General features: G+C 32.2%; 1 protein-coding gene across 1 annotated transcript; it reads right to left on the reverse strand.

Annotated features, from left to right (window-relative positions):
- Positions 1-110: 110 nt before the first annotated feature.
- LOC124941599 (translation initiation factor eIF-2B subunit epsilon) lies at positions 111-8,874 on the reverse strand. Its single transcript, XM_047481938.1, has 15 exons — positions 8,602-8,874; positions 8,032-8,259; positions 6,954-7,268; positions 6,416-6,523; positions 5,728-5,911; positions 5,295-5,557; positions 4,396-4,525; positions 3,481-3,560; positions 2,475-2,729; positions 2,327-2,403; positions 1,902-1,993; positions 1,254-1,336; positions 1,100-1,171; positions 384-509; positions 111-302 (listed from the first exon to the last, which is right to left on the reverse strand). The coding sequence occupies exons 1-15, from the start codon at positions 8,734-8,736 to the stop codon at positions 255-257; spliced, it is 2,196 nt and encodes a 731-aa protein (XP_047337894.1). The 5' UTR covers positions 8,737-8,874; the 3' UTR covers positions 111-254.
- Between the last annotated feature and the right edge of the window lie 10,474 nt (positions 8,875-19,348).

Genomic DNA, 19,348 nt, shown 5'->3' on the forward strand with positions numbered 1-19,348 from the left:
GTCTCTTTATTTCTATTGTCTATGAAATTCACATTTCTCATTTTACTGTAATTTTTAATGAATCCTTAAAGTGAACGACAAATTTAATTTCATGGTATTTGGCACCTTAATCAAAATTAATATAGTCATAGTACACTTAACTATAAATAATTAAGAAAATAAAATTTAAAAATTTCAAACAATCAAGAGTACAGTATATCAAAATGGGTGACTCTTCTTCTCCAAGAAGAAAAAGTTCTAAAGTTAGAAATAACTCAATCGTCTTCTTCGTCGTCTTCTTCTTCAGATGCCTCCTTCAGCCACTGCATCAAAAAGAAAAACAGATTTATGATAGCGATCCACTCAAAAACACGAAGTCAATTGTAACTATAATTTGCTTTTACTTGGATGAATTTATCAGCCTGCTTAACGAGAACTTTATCGGACTCATCTGCCCCTTCCTTTTCATCTGCCCAGTTGAGAATCGCATCCTCTTGTAAAATGTCTTTGTCGTACAAGAAATGCAAAACCTGTCAATGATTATTACAACTCGTTAGTGTAAAAAAAATGTCTGTTCATCAACTTCCCCCTATTTAACCTTTGAGACCAGCCCACAACTAATGATATAAACACAAAAAGGAAACTGAGTCCAAATTGTTCCTTATAGGTTTATGATTGATGAGAGTATGGATGTTTTGTTTGAAATTATTTGAAAATTCCCTACTGAACCAGGCCTAAGTTTAGACTATAGAAAAACAAATCATAAATTCAAAATACCAAATAATGTAAATATTTTAGTCATTTAATCCGAATAACCCAAATAATCTACTACCAAGCTCTAGTTTATTTTATCTATCAATTTGAAGCAAAATCAACACTAGAACTTTCATGGGTCAATCCAACCAAACAAGGAATATTTATCTCAGCATAAATACACATTGGACATGTAGATTTTATTTCATAGATATATTATAGAATATAGTAGAGAGATTTCAAAAATTCTAATCGATTTGATTGAGGGAAATCAAAATTAATATTGTTTTTATATAAGTGTGTAACTTATTATTCATTCAGAACTACAGTCTATTATCTTTTGCTCATCTTATATACATAAACTTACTTGTGTAAATATTGAAGACAGTTCTTTTGCTGTTTCCAAGCATATCTCCTCAAACTTTAATATCACCTCTATCTGTAAACAATCAAGAAATATATTCACTTCACAACCAGTTATAACCCGATTTTAGAAATTAAAAACAAATTGAAACACAAACCTGCTCGTCTTGACTAAGTAAATAGTTCTTCAGAACTTTCTGCCAAGTAGTAAGTACATTAATAACAATTTTGTGTAATTCACCTACAAGAAACAAGCAAACAACATAAGTCAAAATGAAAGGTGAGATCTCTTTGCCCCTAATCTCAGAAAAAAATGGTAATAGTAAGAAAGGAATCCACTTATGCAATTTGTCGGACACACTTTATTCTCTTTCAACAGGAATTAAAAATTGGACAAATTTATTTTTACAATCTTTAAAACTTTAAAGAAATATATTGGAGGATACAATTAACCCCAGAAGTTTATTGTTTTGGCAAAAATGAGAGAACCTTGTATTAATAATGAAAAAGACATACAGAAATTTAATGACATGCTGAATATGCTAGGTTCTCAGTTTCTAAAGCAAAAAAAATAAAATTACATCATAAATTTATTCGTCAAATTATCCTAAACAGCTAACATGTGCATTTGAACCATTTTATTTTAGTCTACAGAATGACCTTAAAGGATTAATAGTTAAGGAAGAACAAAAGGTTATAATTCTCAGCACTGTAAAACTAAAGTCATACACGGTAAGATTTTATTTCAAATAAACAATCTTGTGGTATAATTTATTAATTATAACAAAAGGCAAGGAAACCCTTACTAGTGGAACTATGTGGAGTATCCACTGCTAGCTTCACCATAGAATAGAACAGTGCTCCAGCACAATCAGCTGAAGTTTTGTTACATGACAACCTGATGGATATACATAGAAGAACAATGTTATGGATTATCGAAGGCCAAATACTTGGTAAATTATTTTTTTTATTTTAACAGGAATTTCTCAAAAAATGAATAACTGAAAATGCTAAAGAATACCTGGTAGAATTCATGTTATAACAACTAAAAGAAACAATTATTTCAGGCTATAAAAAATATCTTTAATGCACAAATATTTTTCTGGATTGCCGCAAAAGAAAATGAGAATGTTAATTTTGACAATATCTTATACCCAATTTAAACTCCTTGATCTGTTGAAACAATTATATGGAAGCACAATCCATAAGGTGACAAATAGTAACATATTACCTTAACGAGTTTACTTCTAAGATGACATGATCTTCTTTAACATTTTCATGAGCTGCCCTTTGGAAAGTCGCTTCAACCTGAAATTTATGAACAGAGAAATAATGTATATCCATCTATCTATTATAAGTTCTCATTCAGCAGCAAATACCTCTTTCTCAAAGTAGTCATCTCTCGTATCATCCACATCATCATCCCCAGAGCCCACACTGTTGGAATCAAGGGGCAACTCTCCTGAGGGTGGTAGAAGATTTCCATCTTGTGTCATCTCCAATTCATCTGTTGTAGCTTTTTGCACAATTTCAGCTAGTTTTTCAGCAGGAATAGGAGCAACTGACTGCCATATTTCTTCATCATAGCTGTTTACATCAATTGACCATATATATCCAACCCCACCATTACCAACCTAGAAACAAGGAATAGGAGTCAATGAAAACACTGTTTGTTTGCTTTTTTCATCCAATAACTTTTAAAAGCACTGAATTGCCTAATCTATCAACAAGAAAGTGACAACTGACAAACATAATGTGATATCATATTATATACTCATGAAAGCCTAAAGGGGAAAATATGCATGCAAACTTCTTTAAATGGGTGCACATTTGCCGCTTTCAAGTGTTCATGGGTATATTTGCCCCTTTTGAGAAAGTTTATGTATAAATATGCCTTTTCTTCTTCTTTTTATGTATAAATTCATGGAATGAAAGGTAATAATATAAATATCACGTACATGATATGCCAAAAAATTAATTCTCCAGCAAAAATATGGAACATTAAAAAACCCTGGTGGATCCACTCCATCAAATGATGCTTATGGATGAACCAACAACAAAGGAAAGAATGATCACCAAAGTTCAAGTTTATAAATTCATCAAAACCTCCTATATTTAAGGCCATGAGTTTTCCAACTTAATAATACACCAATTATATACTTCTTTCACAGACCATTTCTGTCCAATAAATGTCAACACCCATTTTAGCTAAAAACAAATAAAAATACCAACTCCCAAGCATCAATTGTGTCACTAGTTTGCCTATTTCTCCAACCATCTCAAGTTCTATAAAATATTTAACTCAGTTCATACATTTGGCATCAAAAGAGGTATGCACAAGAGGCTAAGCTAATGAATAATTGATGATATGTTGCTTAAGCTGACCTCAGAAGTAGCCTGTCCCTGGGCTTCAGAGAGTTCAGATAATAATCCTGGAGTCAAATGATCTGTTGTACCATTGATTGCTGAGGAAAATACAGTAACCCATTACTTTCATTCTCTACAAGTTCAAGCATAAGAAAAAGTAACTGAAAGTAATATACAGACCAACACTCCTATATACAATTTGTTGTTTTTAGTTTGTTAATGAGAGAGTGCAGGGAGTAATACCCTTCAAGACCCCCACAATATATAATTGGGATCAATTTCCATCTGAACAAGTTGTGAGTTATTGAATTCAACAATGTAACTAATGTGTACAGATAATCTATAACAATCTCATAATAACCATGCAAGGCTTTTTTCCCCTTTATCCCCCTTTTTTCGTTTTTCATTGCAAAATCTGAGACACAAGTCTTTCCATCAGAGGCTTTCGGAGTTGGACTCAGTTCACTTTAAAGAGCCTAGGAGCGTACCGGAAGAGGGAAATTGCACATAATAAAATATTTATTTTGAATTCGATCATTTTCACAAACAAATTCGATTCGACAGTCTTTTTGTTTACAATAGCTTTAGTGCAAAATTGTCTTTTCCGTAAATTTCCTTTTCAGCAGTCTTCTTACATGAATAAATTAATTCAATTGTGAGGTCAGTCAATATTGCCTTCTTGGTATGAACAGCTTAGAATTAATTTACCAAGTGCAAAGCACGATAGCTAAGGAAATGAAAATATCAAGATGGTAACAGTAATTGTGACATAGAATATGGATATGGCATTTCTTTAGACTTCAAGGCTAATTGCCTAGGATTAGATAGAGAACGTCAAAAAATGATATTCCATTAAATGTCTATACAAAATTAACCAGTTTCGCAGAAGCACCCATGCAATGAATTAAGGTATAAATAGTTTTAAAAAGTTACCAGGAATTTTAACAAACCCGCTGCTATCCTCAGCATATTCCAGCTCCTCGTCACTATCTTGTTTAGTCGGTTGTTGATGCAATGATACTTTTGAATAAGCAGGAACTACAAACCCTTGTCCAACAACAACCTAAATGGAGGAAAATCATCAAAAACTGAGTAAAGCACATGCACCAACCGAAATATTCAGCATAACTACTCGAGATGATAATGTATGATACACAGAAAGTGAACATGTATTTTTTCTTATTGGATATACCCCTAAGAGATTTGTGGAATATATGATAATATTATCTTGGAATGTAGCTCACATGTCATGTCTTCTCAACATCAATCATCTCAACACATTAACTCCAGAGAGTCCCCTTTAGTTTCCTCAATACATTGTTTACTCTTGGAAATGTATTCCTTTTCATTTTACATTGTGTATAAATTGTACTCCAATGTATTATTGCAAACATTGTCTACACAATAGCCAAAATTCATCTTCATAGGATACCACAAGGTAATAGCATCCTAGCACCCAGTCATATGTCAGTCATATTATATGATTGATTGCATGATAATAATCCCACAAATCTTGGAATTTGCTATCTAGAATGTCAACACATTATGCTCCACAAGATAGTCTAATTCATCCATGATAAGGGGTATATGCCCATCATGACATTCAGTTTGTGTAGTTAAGCAATCAAACACCTCAGTAACCGTGTTTGTCATGTTATGCAGAATGAAGTTTCAAGGAGTGAAAATCAAGAAAGAACTCAAACATTGTCCATTGTGCAACCAAAATTTCAGAAGCATAAAAAAAGGAAGTAGTAACAATTAGGGTAGAAACATGAAGCAAAAAAAATCTAGTCAACAATAAAAATGCATGAGAAAGAAAATAAGATACATACATTGAATGACAAAACCACTCCAGGTTCCAGAACAGCTCCAGACTTCATTGTCACACCATCACATACTATGGCATGACTTAACTTACAACCATTTTCAATTGTGACATTGTCCCATATATAGCAACCATCTATTGAAACATCTGATCCAATATTGCAACCTTCCCCCACAACAGAATTATAAATTTTTGTTTTGTCACCTATAGTAGTATCACTGCCGACAAGTGCGAAGGGACCAATTTGTGCGGAACGGGATTGCAGTACCCCTACAACACAAATCAGAATTTATGTCTTGGCAGTCAAGTGTTATTAAAAAAAAAATAATCACTAGTCTGCTTTGCATCCCAAGATAAAGGGAAATTTATGCAGATGCTATAGAACGGAAACAATTACTACTAAGTAACAGATAAAAGTGCAAGAATAGGACAGCTCTTACCTGATGCTCTGTACACGCCCTGTCTATCATGTTTGGTAGATGAGCTTCCAAAGACATCTGGAACGAATGGGTAAGTCCATCTCTGGATAATGTCCTTGCTAATGGTATCATAGCTCCGAAAATTATCAATTCTAGCCGCATAACTTGAGTGAATTTCATGGACATAAATTTTATAACCCATGATCTGAAAGCACAATGAGAAAATACTTTGACACAAACGTAGGAAAAAAAATGATGATGAAACCAACAGAAATTGCCATCCTAGAGACACTTACATACATTCATGAAATGTCAATAGAATAGGAACATCTTAATTGTTTTATTGAAAATGTTGTACAATCACAATTTGTTTTGACGAAAAAATATTGACAATCACGTATTCATTTTACTATGGAGGGGGGATAAAGTTGACTTACTAATATGGTGAGCCAAAAACAATTACAAGGATTTATTGAACAAACAAAAATGAAGCAAGGAGGCATGGTACTATGGTAGTAGAAAATATCCATGCTTAATTGATATATTTCCTTCTGATTTCTTTTGTAGTCTATAAATGTAGATAAAATAATTGAAAAGAGGAATATATATATATATATATATATATATATATATATATATATATAGAGAGAGAGAGAGAGAGAGAGATTGCTTTGATAGTATTAAGAAGGTAAAATCTGTAAAGACATACATCATCCATAAGCAGGCCCTTGAGAAAATGACGGCGCAGATGCTGGTAGTCAAAATTATCAGTGAAAAGACTGAGAACCTCGGGAGAGCATATGTCAATATAACAATCCTGTTAGAACAACAATACACACCAATAAATCAGAGGTTCAAGCCACAAAATAGTAATAATCCTTTTATCAGTAAGAAAGTCAGTGCACATAAAGAGTGAGGTCCAAAATTACAAGATGTCATACAAAAATGATCAAATGCTCTGTCCTGCATGAAAATCATCCCTAAGTTCATGGTGAAGCCACAAACCACCAGCCCACCCATCCAAAAAAAAAGAAGGAATAGACATATTTTGGCAGTGAAAGAAATAGTATTACAATCAACGAAAGAATCATTTGTTACATTATGCTAGAGATAGAATTTGTCACATGAAAATAGTGAAAAATATTCACAACAAAATTTACAGAAAAAATTACTGTAAAAAACTATTATAGATGTAAAAACAGTGAAAGATATTCGCAACAAAAGAAATTAGAAGATTCAAATAGAACCTGTTTGTCATTGTGAAAAGATATGGACACATTATCAGAGAGCAACATCTTGTCAAGAGTTAATATCCCCTTCAGATGATTTGCCTTGTCTTCATAATATAAAAGTTGCTTTGAATCAGGATCAATTGCCATGAACAATTCATCAGTTCCAAGACGCGATTGATGGGTAATTGGTGAAGGCTTTGACCTTTTTATGACCATAGTCATAACAGCATTGCTGTCCTTCTTCTTCCTTTCTTTGTGCTCCTCTACAGCTTCGGCAAGTGACATATTGCTCACTGTATCTCCACTAATAAGGATGAAGTCACCATGTATCTTTACATGTGTTTGTTTGTTTATTGGGATGAGACAAAAAGAAGAAGAATAAGAAGACGAAGAAGAAGCATTGTAGAGTAAAAAACATTGCAACTTCCCTTTTACATGAAAAGGTTAAAAATAATAAGCAACAACACAACTGACAGTAAAAGCATCAAAGGATAGCAATTGATATGAGAATTCAACTAAAATCAATTGAAGTACTTGTAGTTCTAGTTCCTATCAACTGCAATTAAAATTTTGAGCCAGTTGAATTTAAGTACCTTCTAAATAAAACCTTCTACCAACATCAAGATAACTTTCGACAGGTATCAGGCACGCAGTTCCATATGTTCCAGACCTTAGATTGTTCAAGTAATATATTTCAGATCTCAAGAACCCTTTTTATGATTAATTACCACAAAGTACATTACTGATTCGATAAGTTTCACCTCTTCTTTTTTCTTTTCTAATTTCCATTCCATCCATCACCAAACCCGACTTAATGTATAAGGTTAAGAAAAGACAACGAGCTTCAACAGTTTCTAACATAATCCACTATATAAACCATCATTCTCAAACATACTCTCACTGCTTTTTGCTCCACGTATTCTCACACCCAGTATGTTCTTATATAAAAAACCTATTACCATAAGACAAACAATCTTTTCACAACACATTTTAGGATAATTCTTGATTTAGTTGGAGAGTGATACAAACAGGGAAGTTGTACATAGTTTATAAGACAGATTTTCATTTATTCCATGCTAGAGGCTCAACTTACCACATTCCGCTCATAAATCAATCGCAAAGCATCCCCAGCACTAATGCAATTGTGTGATTCTATAGTCTTGATGGAGAAGTTTGATTCACCAAGCCAAGTGGAGTTGACATAATCAATCACTTGCTTGGAGTGAGCACAAACAAAGATAAAGACTTCTTCAACCCCTGCTGATTCGAGCCAAGCTAATGTATAATCGATCATAGGAACATTGGCCAAAGGTAGCAGCACCTTCAAAAGAAAACAAGGTACTTGGTTGATAGAAGAATCATAAACCATGAATAAAATCAATATTGTTAAATAAGAAAAATGTGCAATGGGGCAACTGGGTAAAAGAAAAAAAATAAAATTGAACTCCTATCTCAGTAAAACAACAGAATTCAATGATAGTAACAAGTGAACAGGTTCTATATTCAAAACCATCCTACAATTAAGAAGTGACTTCTACAGGGAAAACCTAAGAATTTATACGCTTAATTAACGAGGTTCAACTGGAAAACGATGACAATAATTCAACCAAGAGAAAACCCAATACGATAAATGTCAACCCTGTATGTGCAAAGTGAGAAACACCTTAGGCCGTTCGAGAGTGATGGGGCGGAATTTCTGAGCGAAGCTGTCAGCTAAGAGTATGGCTTGCAAAGGGGCACGAGTTAATTCCTCTTCTGCATCTTCCGAAGCTTTCCCTGCGCCTTTTTTCTGCACCATTTTCTTCTTCCTTCAAACAAGTTCGCACCTTTTTCTTCTTCTTCTCTCTATCTCTCAAACACGTAGAGGGCGGACGGAGTTGCGAAGACTGTGTTACGGACTGAACCAGATCCAAAACGACGTCGCTCCTAGGTTCGGAGAGCCCAACTGAACGGGGACTTGAAAAATCAGTGTCTAAATTATACGAATTTTTCGGTTCGGATTTTGGAACTTGTTTCGATACCACCCGATGAAGACCTAGGTAATTTTAAAGAGAAATGATGTCACGTCAGTTCATTATCTTGAAGGTTCGATTAATCGGTTAAATGATTTTCGATTGAACCATTTTTATAGTAAGTTTATTTAAATCGGTAATAATTTAATTATATATTTATATTTTATAATTATATTAGTTATTTTTTTAATATTAAATATATTATAAATAATATTTAATAATATATTTATATTAGTTATTTTTAGATTTTAAATTATAATTTTTATAAAATTATTTTTAAAAAATCAAAATAAGGACTTATAAAATATTTTATATATAGAGAACCAAATTCAGATAAAATAATATATTATAATGTATTTCTAAATATATTTATGAAATATATTAAAGCATAAAAAATTTTATGGAAAATAACATAATTAAGTACAAACAAATATTTTTTTAAAACATTTTTCATATTTAATTTAAAAAATGAATTATCGGTTCTCGGTTAAACCCGATTAACCGATCGGAACCAGTAGAACCAGAACCGATAAAACTAATATCAATATTGGTTAACCGGTTGGTAAATAAAAAGTAAACCAAACTTAACCTGAGGAGTTGAACATCCCTATAATCACCTTTTTTTTATAATAAAAGAAAAGTTAAATATATATATTTTTAATCATTTTACCTATATAACTTTTTCTTTTTTCTTTTTTTTAATCAGTAACATTTTTATTATATTTTACAAAATTTATATTTGTTACCTGTCCGTCTAACTTAATTTTAACATAATTAACCTACTTTTACTACATCAACATACTTTTTATTCTGTTTAACTTAGTTTTGATCAATTAAATAGACTATTTATATATTTTTGAGTCATTTAACTTAGTTTTGACATGATGAATGTAGTTTTACTGAGCCCATTTAACTTTTTTATATTTGAAAATTGATTAATATAATTTTGATCCATTTAATATAGCTATAATTGGCCAAATATAATTTTAACATATTTAATCTAATTAAATTTTCATCACTAAAAGCACATCAATTAAAGTTAAATGAAGTGTTATATTTTTCAAAAAAAAATATAGTTTGAGTTTTTAAAAAAAAAAAATAAATAAAGCACAATTCTATAACATTAAAAAAACTTAATTGAAAATTAATAAACAAATAAATAAAAAATGATATAAACGCAATATCCAGGTTTTGCTCATGACCCATTTTTTTAAGGAATTTTGATCAAATTTGAAATATAAAATCTATAGCTAAGTTGTTTAAAATGTTCTAATTTTAATACATAAATTTTAAATTAAAATTATTATATTATAAGTTTATAAATGTTCAATTTTCAATTAAAGACATAATATTTTTTATGAGATTATATATTAATTTTCTATAGAGTAACTTCGAGTCAATATATTCATTTTATAAATTAAATTTATATTGATGGTGGACTTTAAAGGGGAAATTGGACTAAATGACCCTAAAGATAAGGGTATTTGCGTCCGTGGTCACTGATAATTAAATTTGATCTGGTGACCACTTTATTTTTTTTGGACGAAATTACCCTTTTCGCGTAACGCGAAGTGGCTTCGCGAAACGCGAAGTGAATTAGGTTAATATAAATACTTAAAATTTTCATTTCCTTCATTTTGCTTCTCTCTCTTCTCTCTCTTCTCTCTCTTCTCTCTCTTCTCTCTTTGTTCTTGTTCGTCGGCCGGCGACGGCGAAAACTTTGGCGACGAGGACTACGATTATGCCCCATGAATCTACAAAGATAAGAAAACCTTAACCTGAATCGATGTTTATAATACAGATTTATGTTCTTATTTCAATACCTTCATTTCAAACCCTAACTCTAACCCAAATCGATTTATGTTCATGTTTCCAGCATCTCCATCTGAAAACCTTAAATCAATTAAATCTTTTCATATTGGTTCATACTGGTTCATATTGATTCATATTGATTCATTTTTTTGTTCATCTTATTGTTCTTATGTCGATGATGATATTTGTATATCATATGGGTTCTGTTTCGCGAAGTGCTTCTCGTTACGCGAAGTACTTCTCGTTACGCGAAGGGCTTCTCGTTTCGCGAAGGGCTTCTCGTTTCGCGAAGGGCATATTACATAAGCACTACGAATACTAAAGGGCTGATCGTCATGCAAACCGGTAATACTACATACACCCTTGGTGCTTTCATTTGAATTCTTAGTTTTAAATTGTTAAACAAACAAAAGAATTGGAATTGTATCTCTCCCAAACACAGTTAGTGTTTTTTAATCTGAATTTCAGTTTGTGCATTTTGATATGAATGCTTCTGATGTTCACCCCCATCATGTGTAGGGAAAAATCCCGTGAAAAGGGAAGAAATAGAGAGGGTGATAGGGAGAAATCTCGTGAGCGATCTTATGAGAAGCCAAAGGATCGTGAGAAACCGGAGGATGAAGTGGAGGGATTGTATGAACATGAATGTCGTCGACAAGGACAAAGAAAATCAGACAATCATAATAATGGGCGTGGTGGTGCGCAATATGAACAACTAGAACAAATTGACGAGGACAAAGAAAATATTAGGTGAATGATTAGGTGAATGAGAACAATTTTCATTTCCATAATAGAGTACCACCAATATCCAAAGAAAAGATATATCTTATTTGTTCAAATAATAACTAGACTGGTCCTCCATTTTTTGTTTTTTTATAGCTTTATATATGATAACTCTCTAGTCTAGTTTGAAACTTCTTGGTGAGTATGAATGATAAAAACATTACATTTTGGTGAGTTTTGTCTTAAATTTCTATCTCAAATTGTAAATAACAAAAATATGTTTATCATTTTATTTCTTTAGGTGACAGGATGAAAGTACAATATTACATTAATAATTAGAAAAACTTTATATATATCTAATTAAAAAAATAAAACAGACAAAAGAAATGAAGCTTCATTTTAATTAGAGAATTTGAGTAAATGAAGCTTATTTTAATGTCCATTAGGATTAAGTTTAATAATGCAAATTGGATTAAAGTCCCTTAATATGAAAGGGAAGTTTATCCAAGTCCAATCTCAATTTCTCTATGTCTCCTCCTTTTCAAAATGCAATTCTATAAATAAACCCTTTAACATATAATTATAGAACACCTAAATGAAAACAACTCAATTGTATTGACTATTGAGAAAATCCTTCATCTATAATGTCGACACTTAGCCGGTTTCCGTCTTGCTGTAAGTACTTCTTCACTGAATCCAGACCCATATGACGAAACATAAAGCCCTTCGTGAAACGAGAAATCCTTCGCGAAACGAGAAGCCCTTCGCGTAACGAGAAGCACTTCGCGAAACGAGAAACCCTTCGCGTAACGAGAAGCCCTTCGCGAAACAGAACCCATATGATCTGCAAATATCATCATCGACATAAGAACAATAAGATGAACAAAAAAATGAACCAATACGAATCAATATGAACCAATATGAACCAATATGAACAGATTTAATTGATTTAAGGTTTTCAGATGGAGATGCTGGAAACATGAACATAAATCGATTTGGGTTAGAGTTAGGGTTTGAAATGAAGGTATTGATATAAGAACATTAATCTATATTATAAACATCGATTCAGGTTAAGGTTTTCTTATCTTTGTAGATTCATGGGGCATAATCGTAGTCCTCGTCGCCAAAGTTTTCGCCGTCGCCGTCGCCGGCCAACGAACAAGAACAGAGAGAGAAGAGAGAGAAGAGAGAGAAGAGAGAGAAGAGAGAAGCAAAATGAAGGAAATGAAAATTTTAAGTATTTATATTAACCTAATTCACTTCGCGTTTCGCGAAGCCACTTCGCGTTACGCGAAAAGGGTAATTTCGTCCAAAAAAAATAAAGTGGTCACCAGATCAAATTTAATTATCAGTGACCACGGACGCAAATACCCCTATCTTTAGGGTCATTTAGTCCAATTTCCCCTTTAAAGGTATTGAGCTAATATAAAATCTATAGCTAAGTTGTTTAAAGTGTTCTAATTTTAATACATAAATTTTAAATTAAAATTAATATATTATAAGGTTTATAGATGTTTAATTTTTAATTAAAGACATAACTTTTTATTTTTAGTTCTCCCATTTGACCTTTTTTCTTTATCTGCCTTGTGTTCCTCAGATGTAATCTCTCATGATTCTATCGAGTTCAGTCATTACATTATTTGGGAAAAAGATTCTTATTACTTATCGAATGAGTCAGTTACAACATACCATATCCTACTTATAGGAATAAAAACAAAGAGTAATAAATGTAGAATACGAAATGAAAGATCTTTATTAATGATAAAATATAAAAAAATCAAAAAACTCAGTGGAATAAAACCATTGTGAAGAGAAAAAGAGTGTAGTACGTATGCTTAGTGGGATTATACTCCTCTCTTTGTAACATCACTTTATACTTTTGAATATCTGCATGTCAATTTTATACACTATCTTTTCAAAGGTCGTAGTACGCAATGTCTTTGTAAATAGATCTGCTAGATTATCTGATGGACGAATTTGATGAACATCAATATCACCTTTCTTGAAGATCATGAGTGAAAAAGAATTTTGGTGATATGTGTTTCGTTCTATCACCTTTAATATATTATTCCTTTAATTGTGCAATACAAGCAGCATTATCCTCGTATAAAATTGTTGGAGAATTCTTATTTACTGATAAATCACATGATTCTCGAATGTGATGCATAATTGATCTCAACCACACACATTCTCGACTTGCTTCATGAATAGCTATGATCTCTGAATGATTTGTAGATGTATCGATAATTGTTTGTTTCATAGATCTTCATGATATAGTTGTACCACCATATGTGAATACGTAACTCGTTTGAGACCTACCATTATGAGGATCAAATAAATATCATGCATCTGCGTACCCAATCAATTCAACTTCACATACATATGGATAATATAATCTCATGACCATAATTCCTTAAAGATACCGAAAATATGTTTAACTCCATTCCAATGTCTCTTTGTCGGTGAAGAACTATATCTCGCTAGTAAATTTACTACAAATGATATATCGGGTCTAGTATGACTAGCCAGATACATTAACGCTCCAATAGCACTGAGATATGGTACTTCGGGTCCAATTAATTCTTCATGACTCATACGAGGTCGAAATGAATCTTTATTTACATCAAGCGATCTCACGATCATTGAACTACTCAAGGGATGTGCTTTATCCATAAAAAAAACTTTTTAATACTTTTGATGTATAAGCACATTGATGGACAAAATTTTTATTATCTAAATAATCAAGTTGCAAGCCAATACATAACTTTGTTTTCCCGAGATCTTTCATCTCAAATTCGTTCTTGAGATAATCAATTGTTTCAGATAGTTCATTTGTTGTTCCAATAATATTCAAACTGTCCACATAAATTACAACTATTACAAATTGTGATTCAGATCTCTTGATAAACACACATGAACATATTGGATCATTTTGAAATCCATTCATTAACAAATATTCACTAAGACGTTTATACCACATATGTCCATATTGTTTCAATCCATGTAGAGATCTGCATAGTTTAACCGAGTAATGGTCTCAACAATCTGAACTAAATGCTTCAGGAATTTTAAATCCTTTAGGGAATTTCATGTATATGTTGTTCTCAAAGGCACCATATAAATATTCCGTAACAACATCCATTAATCTCATTTGTAACTTCTCGTGTATTGATAAATTTATCAAATATATAATGTTGTTGCATCCACCATAGAAAAATATGTCTCTTCATAATCAATAACAGGTCTTTGCGAGAATCCTTGGGCTACAAGTCGTGCCTTATATCTGAAAATTTCAGTTTTCTCATTTCTTTTTCTTATAAATACTCATTTATAACCGATCGGTTTAATACCTTCGGGGGTACGGACGACAAGTCCAAAACCTTTATGTTTTGCGAGCGATTTTAATTCAGCTTCAATCGCATCTTTCCATTTTGGCCAATCATTTCTCCATCTCCATTCTTCTACAGATTTTGGTTCAACATTCTCATCTTCATTAACAATATCGCATGCTGATGTCAATTTCATCTCGATTCCATCTTTTTCCAGTCAAAACATAGTTTATAGATATCTCTTCATTTTCAAGTACATGTGATTCCTCCGGAATCATTTTTTCGATGACTAGTTACTCTTTTAGAGTAATTATTTCCTCAATTTGAGCTTATTTTCTTTTTCAAGGATTTTTATTTTTGAAACCGACTGGTCTACCGCGCTTTACTTGCATTTTAGGCTCGTTAGCAGTAATGGGTTTTCCTTCAGGGACATCAATCCTAATTTGAGCATTTGCAACTAGAATATAGGACTTTGTAACTTTCTTAGGGTTAGTAAAAGTATCTGACAATTGATTTGCTAAATTTTGCAAGTGAATAGTTTTCTGAACTTCAAGTTCAGATTGCTTTGTATGATGATCATAATAATCTAATGATAACTCACACCAGATTATTTTTTTTTCAACTGCTTATTTTCCTCATTTAATGTTGAAAATATCATTTATCGAAATAACAATCGGCAAATTGTGCCGTGAATAAATCACTCGTTAATGGCTCAAGATATTTAATTATAGACGGTGATTAATATCCAACATATATCCCCAATCTCTTTTAAGCTCCCATCTTTGTGCGTTGTGGTGAAGCAAATGGCATATATACTGCACATCTGAAAATTCTTAGATGGGAAATATGTGGTTCCTAACCATAAACCATTTCTAAAGGGAAACCTCATTATAATTTGTGGGTCTGATACGAATTAATGTTAGCGCATTTAAAATAGCATGTCCCCAAGCTTGTATTGGAAGTTTTGTTTTCATAAGCAATGGTCTTGTAATTAATTGAAGACGTTCTGCAAGGCCATTTTGTGTGTGAACATGTGCTACTAGATGTTTAATAATTATCTAATTGACATACAATAATTATTAAAAGCTTGGGAGGTGAATTCTCCAGCATTATCAAGACGAATAGATTTAATTAAATAGTCTGGAAAGTGAGCTCGTAATTTGATAATTTGAGCAAGCAATCTTACAAATACTTGATTACGAGTTGATAATTGATGCGCCAACTAATACCATAAAATATTTGAAAACCATCTAAAATTAAAATAGGGTTATACCATTTAAATATTAATAATAAACGAATACATGAACCGATAATAATAATTCAAACGTAGCATCAAACTAAATATAGTCTCGATAAAATATAAGTTTTATTTTTTTTATTATTATTATATATATATTTAGAAAATTTTATTAAACATTATAAAAGAAACACAAATATTCAATGATCCCATTTAATTTTCATGCTCGACAAGAAAGCCGACTACATCAAACTGGGAGAAATCATTGAGACCAAAAGTTATTTTATCATCACCGAAAGCCGAAGCCAAGTTGGTCTCCATTATCATTTTTTCATCATTGAAAACAAAGTTGGTCTCGATGGACCCTTTTTCTTTTAGCGATGCTTGATAAAGATCGATAAAAAAATTTGGCGTACGATAGGTACGCGACCAATGACCATTCATACCGCAACAATAACATTTATTTTCCACAGTCTTATTGATTTGATCCTTTTTATTATCATGTATTTCTTTATTGTTCTTCCTTTTTATCATATAACCACCACCACATCCACGACCATTTCTACGGGAATGACCTGAAAAATGACTGCGGTCACGACCACGATGTTGTCTTTTATAATTATATAATGTCACATTCACTTCAGGGATTGGAGTCGATCTAGTTGAACGGGCCTCATGAATTTTCATCAATAACTCATTATTCTGTTCGGCCAATAATAGACATGATATCAATTCAGAATAATTCTCAAATCTTTTTGCACGATACTGCTGCTACAGGAGCACATTCGATGCATGGAAAGTGGAGAATGTTTTCTCTAACATATCTCCATCAGAAATAACTTCTCCACATAGTTTGAGTTTAGAAGTAATCCGAAATAATGCCGAATTATATTCACTCACCGATTTAAAATCTTGAAGGCATAAATGAAGCCATTCAAATTGAGCTTTTAGAAGAATGATCTTTTTCAAATGATCGTACATTTTTTTTCAGATTGTTCCATAGGACCAATGGATCTTTAACGGTGAGATACCTAAATTTTTAAACCTTCGTGAAGATAACGACGAAGGAAAATCATTACTTTGCTCTTCGGATGTGGTGTTTTCATCTTTAATAGTATTTCCAAGACCATTGGCGGCAAGATGAATTTCAGCATCTAAAATCCATTAAAGATAATTCTTTCTAGTGATGTCAAGAGCCGTGAACTCCAATTTCGTGAGGTTCAACATGAAATTTGAGATAAAATAAATTAGTTTGAAAGGTTTTCGAAGATACCTTTTGTCAACCTTGACCAATTTGGCTTTCGCAAATGAGGTGCGAAATTGGGCTACCACGGAGGAGGATGGAGCCTTGACCTTTGCTTCGAAAACGAGAGACTCGTGTTGATAACGTGTTATAAACGAATAATATAAAAAACAAGAGAGAGTCAATGGAGAGAGATTCTTATTACTTTTCGAATGGGTCATTCACAACATACCATACATGTCCTATTTATAGGACTAAAAACTAAGAGTAATAAATGTAGAATACGAAATGAAAGGTCTTTATTAATGATGAAATATGAAATAAAAAGAAAGCTTCCATTATACAATGTGTTCTATACTCCAAGGAAAAAACTCCAAATTAGGCAAGAGAACAATTAAAAAAAAATTGTCGAAGAAACAATAATTTAGAGAAAATATCATGAGCTCAGTATTTGAAAATGTAGAATATTGAGCTCTTGGGATTGGTTTTGGATTAAGATGGAGAAGTCTTTGAAAATTTAACAATTTTCAAATTTTTCTTTCATTAAGAAGAGCCAAGTGAAACGAGTATGATTGTCGATAAAGATCACCAACCAGCGTTTACCATTTAAAGTTTTAGTGCGGACGAGTCCCCACATGTCACTATGAATTAATGAAAGTGTTTTAGATGATTTATATGCAACATGTGGGTAAGATGATCGAGTGTGTTTGACAAATTGACAAGTGTCACAATGAAAAGAAGTGGTGGTTTCATTGATAAATAAGTTCAAAAATATTTTAGTCAAATATAAAAATTGGGATGTCCAAGTGTAGAATGCCACAACATTATTTTGGCACGTTTGTTTGAGAGAGAAGTTAAATAACCTAAAGCATTCTCCATATATGGGTAATGTTGTAAGATGTAGAGTCGCGAACACAACTTAGTATTTCCAATCATCCTCGTTCCCGTATCCTGAATTTCACAATTATTTGTATAGAATTTGATAGGACATTTTAAATCATGACAAATCTTTCTAATTTACAGATTGCAATCAATATTTGGAACATAGAGAACATTTTTTAAACAAATGTTAGGTGTTACTTAAGATCTGATTCCTAGAACTTTTGCGGAAACGTCGTTGATCACGCGAACGGTGGACACATGATTTTGTATATGAAAATCATGTAACAAAGATAGGTTCCCCGTCATGTGCTCTGATGCCTCTAAATTGGCAATCCAATCTTGTGGGTTACATGTACATAAGTGAGCATTAAACGTTTTGGGGCAACTGAAGTTGATTGTGCCGCCAAAGTGAGTTGTGGAGAAGATGGTGTGAGTGGATAAAGTGTTGATGACATTCTTTCACTTCAGTGAGTGGCTTTGAATCGCCAGAATGTTGTTGAATGTTAATGACAGCGAGTTGACTTTAAATCGTCATAGTGTCGTTGGATATTGATGACAGCGAGTTGACTTTGAATCGTCGGAGTGTCGCTGAATGAAAGTGAAAAGTGATTATTTTTGGACAAAAATCTGTCGAGACACAAATTCAAATAGATTCGGCCGAATATAAAGTGGCAGCTTTTGAAATGACGAAACCGTCAAGAAAGAACTCAAGAGCGCTCTGATACAATGTAGAATATTGAGCTCTTGAGAGTGAAAATTGAGAATAAAGAATGATATTATTATTCAAATGAAAGATGTGCAATATATAAAAGACATTGAGTGTAAATAAAACAAGTAATGTGTAAAATATAAACAAAACAAATGTTGAATACAACTAAATTATGCAAATTCTAAAAAAGATAGGGATACAATTCTATATAAAATAAATGTATTTGTATAACTGGATAAATCTGATTTTAACCTTATTTTTTATGTTCAATAGACTTTCACTCTCACCATGTGGATCAATAAATTTAAGCATGTGATATTTAACCAACTTAGGACAAATTTGGTTACTTTTAAAGTTAAAAATTACATATTTCCACTTTTGCTTAAATAATAGAGAATAATTATTTTTCTACAAAAAAAAATTAAAAGAATTTCGATTAGGATAATCCAATCTTGGGGAGGCC

This window comes from Impatiens glandulifera, chromosome 6, assembly GCF_907164915.1.
Source record: "Impatiens glandulifera chromosome 6, dImpGla2.1, whole genome shotgun sequence".
Taxonomy (NCBI): Eukaryota; Viridiplantae; Streptophyta; class Magnoliopsida; order Ericales; family Balsaminaceae; genus Impatiens; species Impatiens glandulifera.

Excerpts from the sequence above, each read along its gene's own strand:
- LOC124941599 (XM_047481938.1), bottom strand. The coding sequence starts at position 8,736 with ATGGTGCAGAAAAAAGGCGCAGGGAAAGCTTCGGAAGATGCAGAAGAG. Across the intron at positions 5,912-6,415 it reads AGGGCCTGCTTATGGATGAT|ATCATGGGTTATAAAATTTA; the intron begins GTATGTCTTTAC and ends TTGTGCTTTCAG. Across the intron at positions 4,526-5,294 it reads GAGTGGTTTTGTCATTCAAT|GTTGTTGTTGGACAAGGGTT; the intron begins GTATGTATCTTA and ends TCCTCCATTTAG.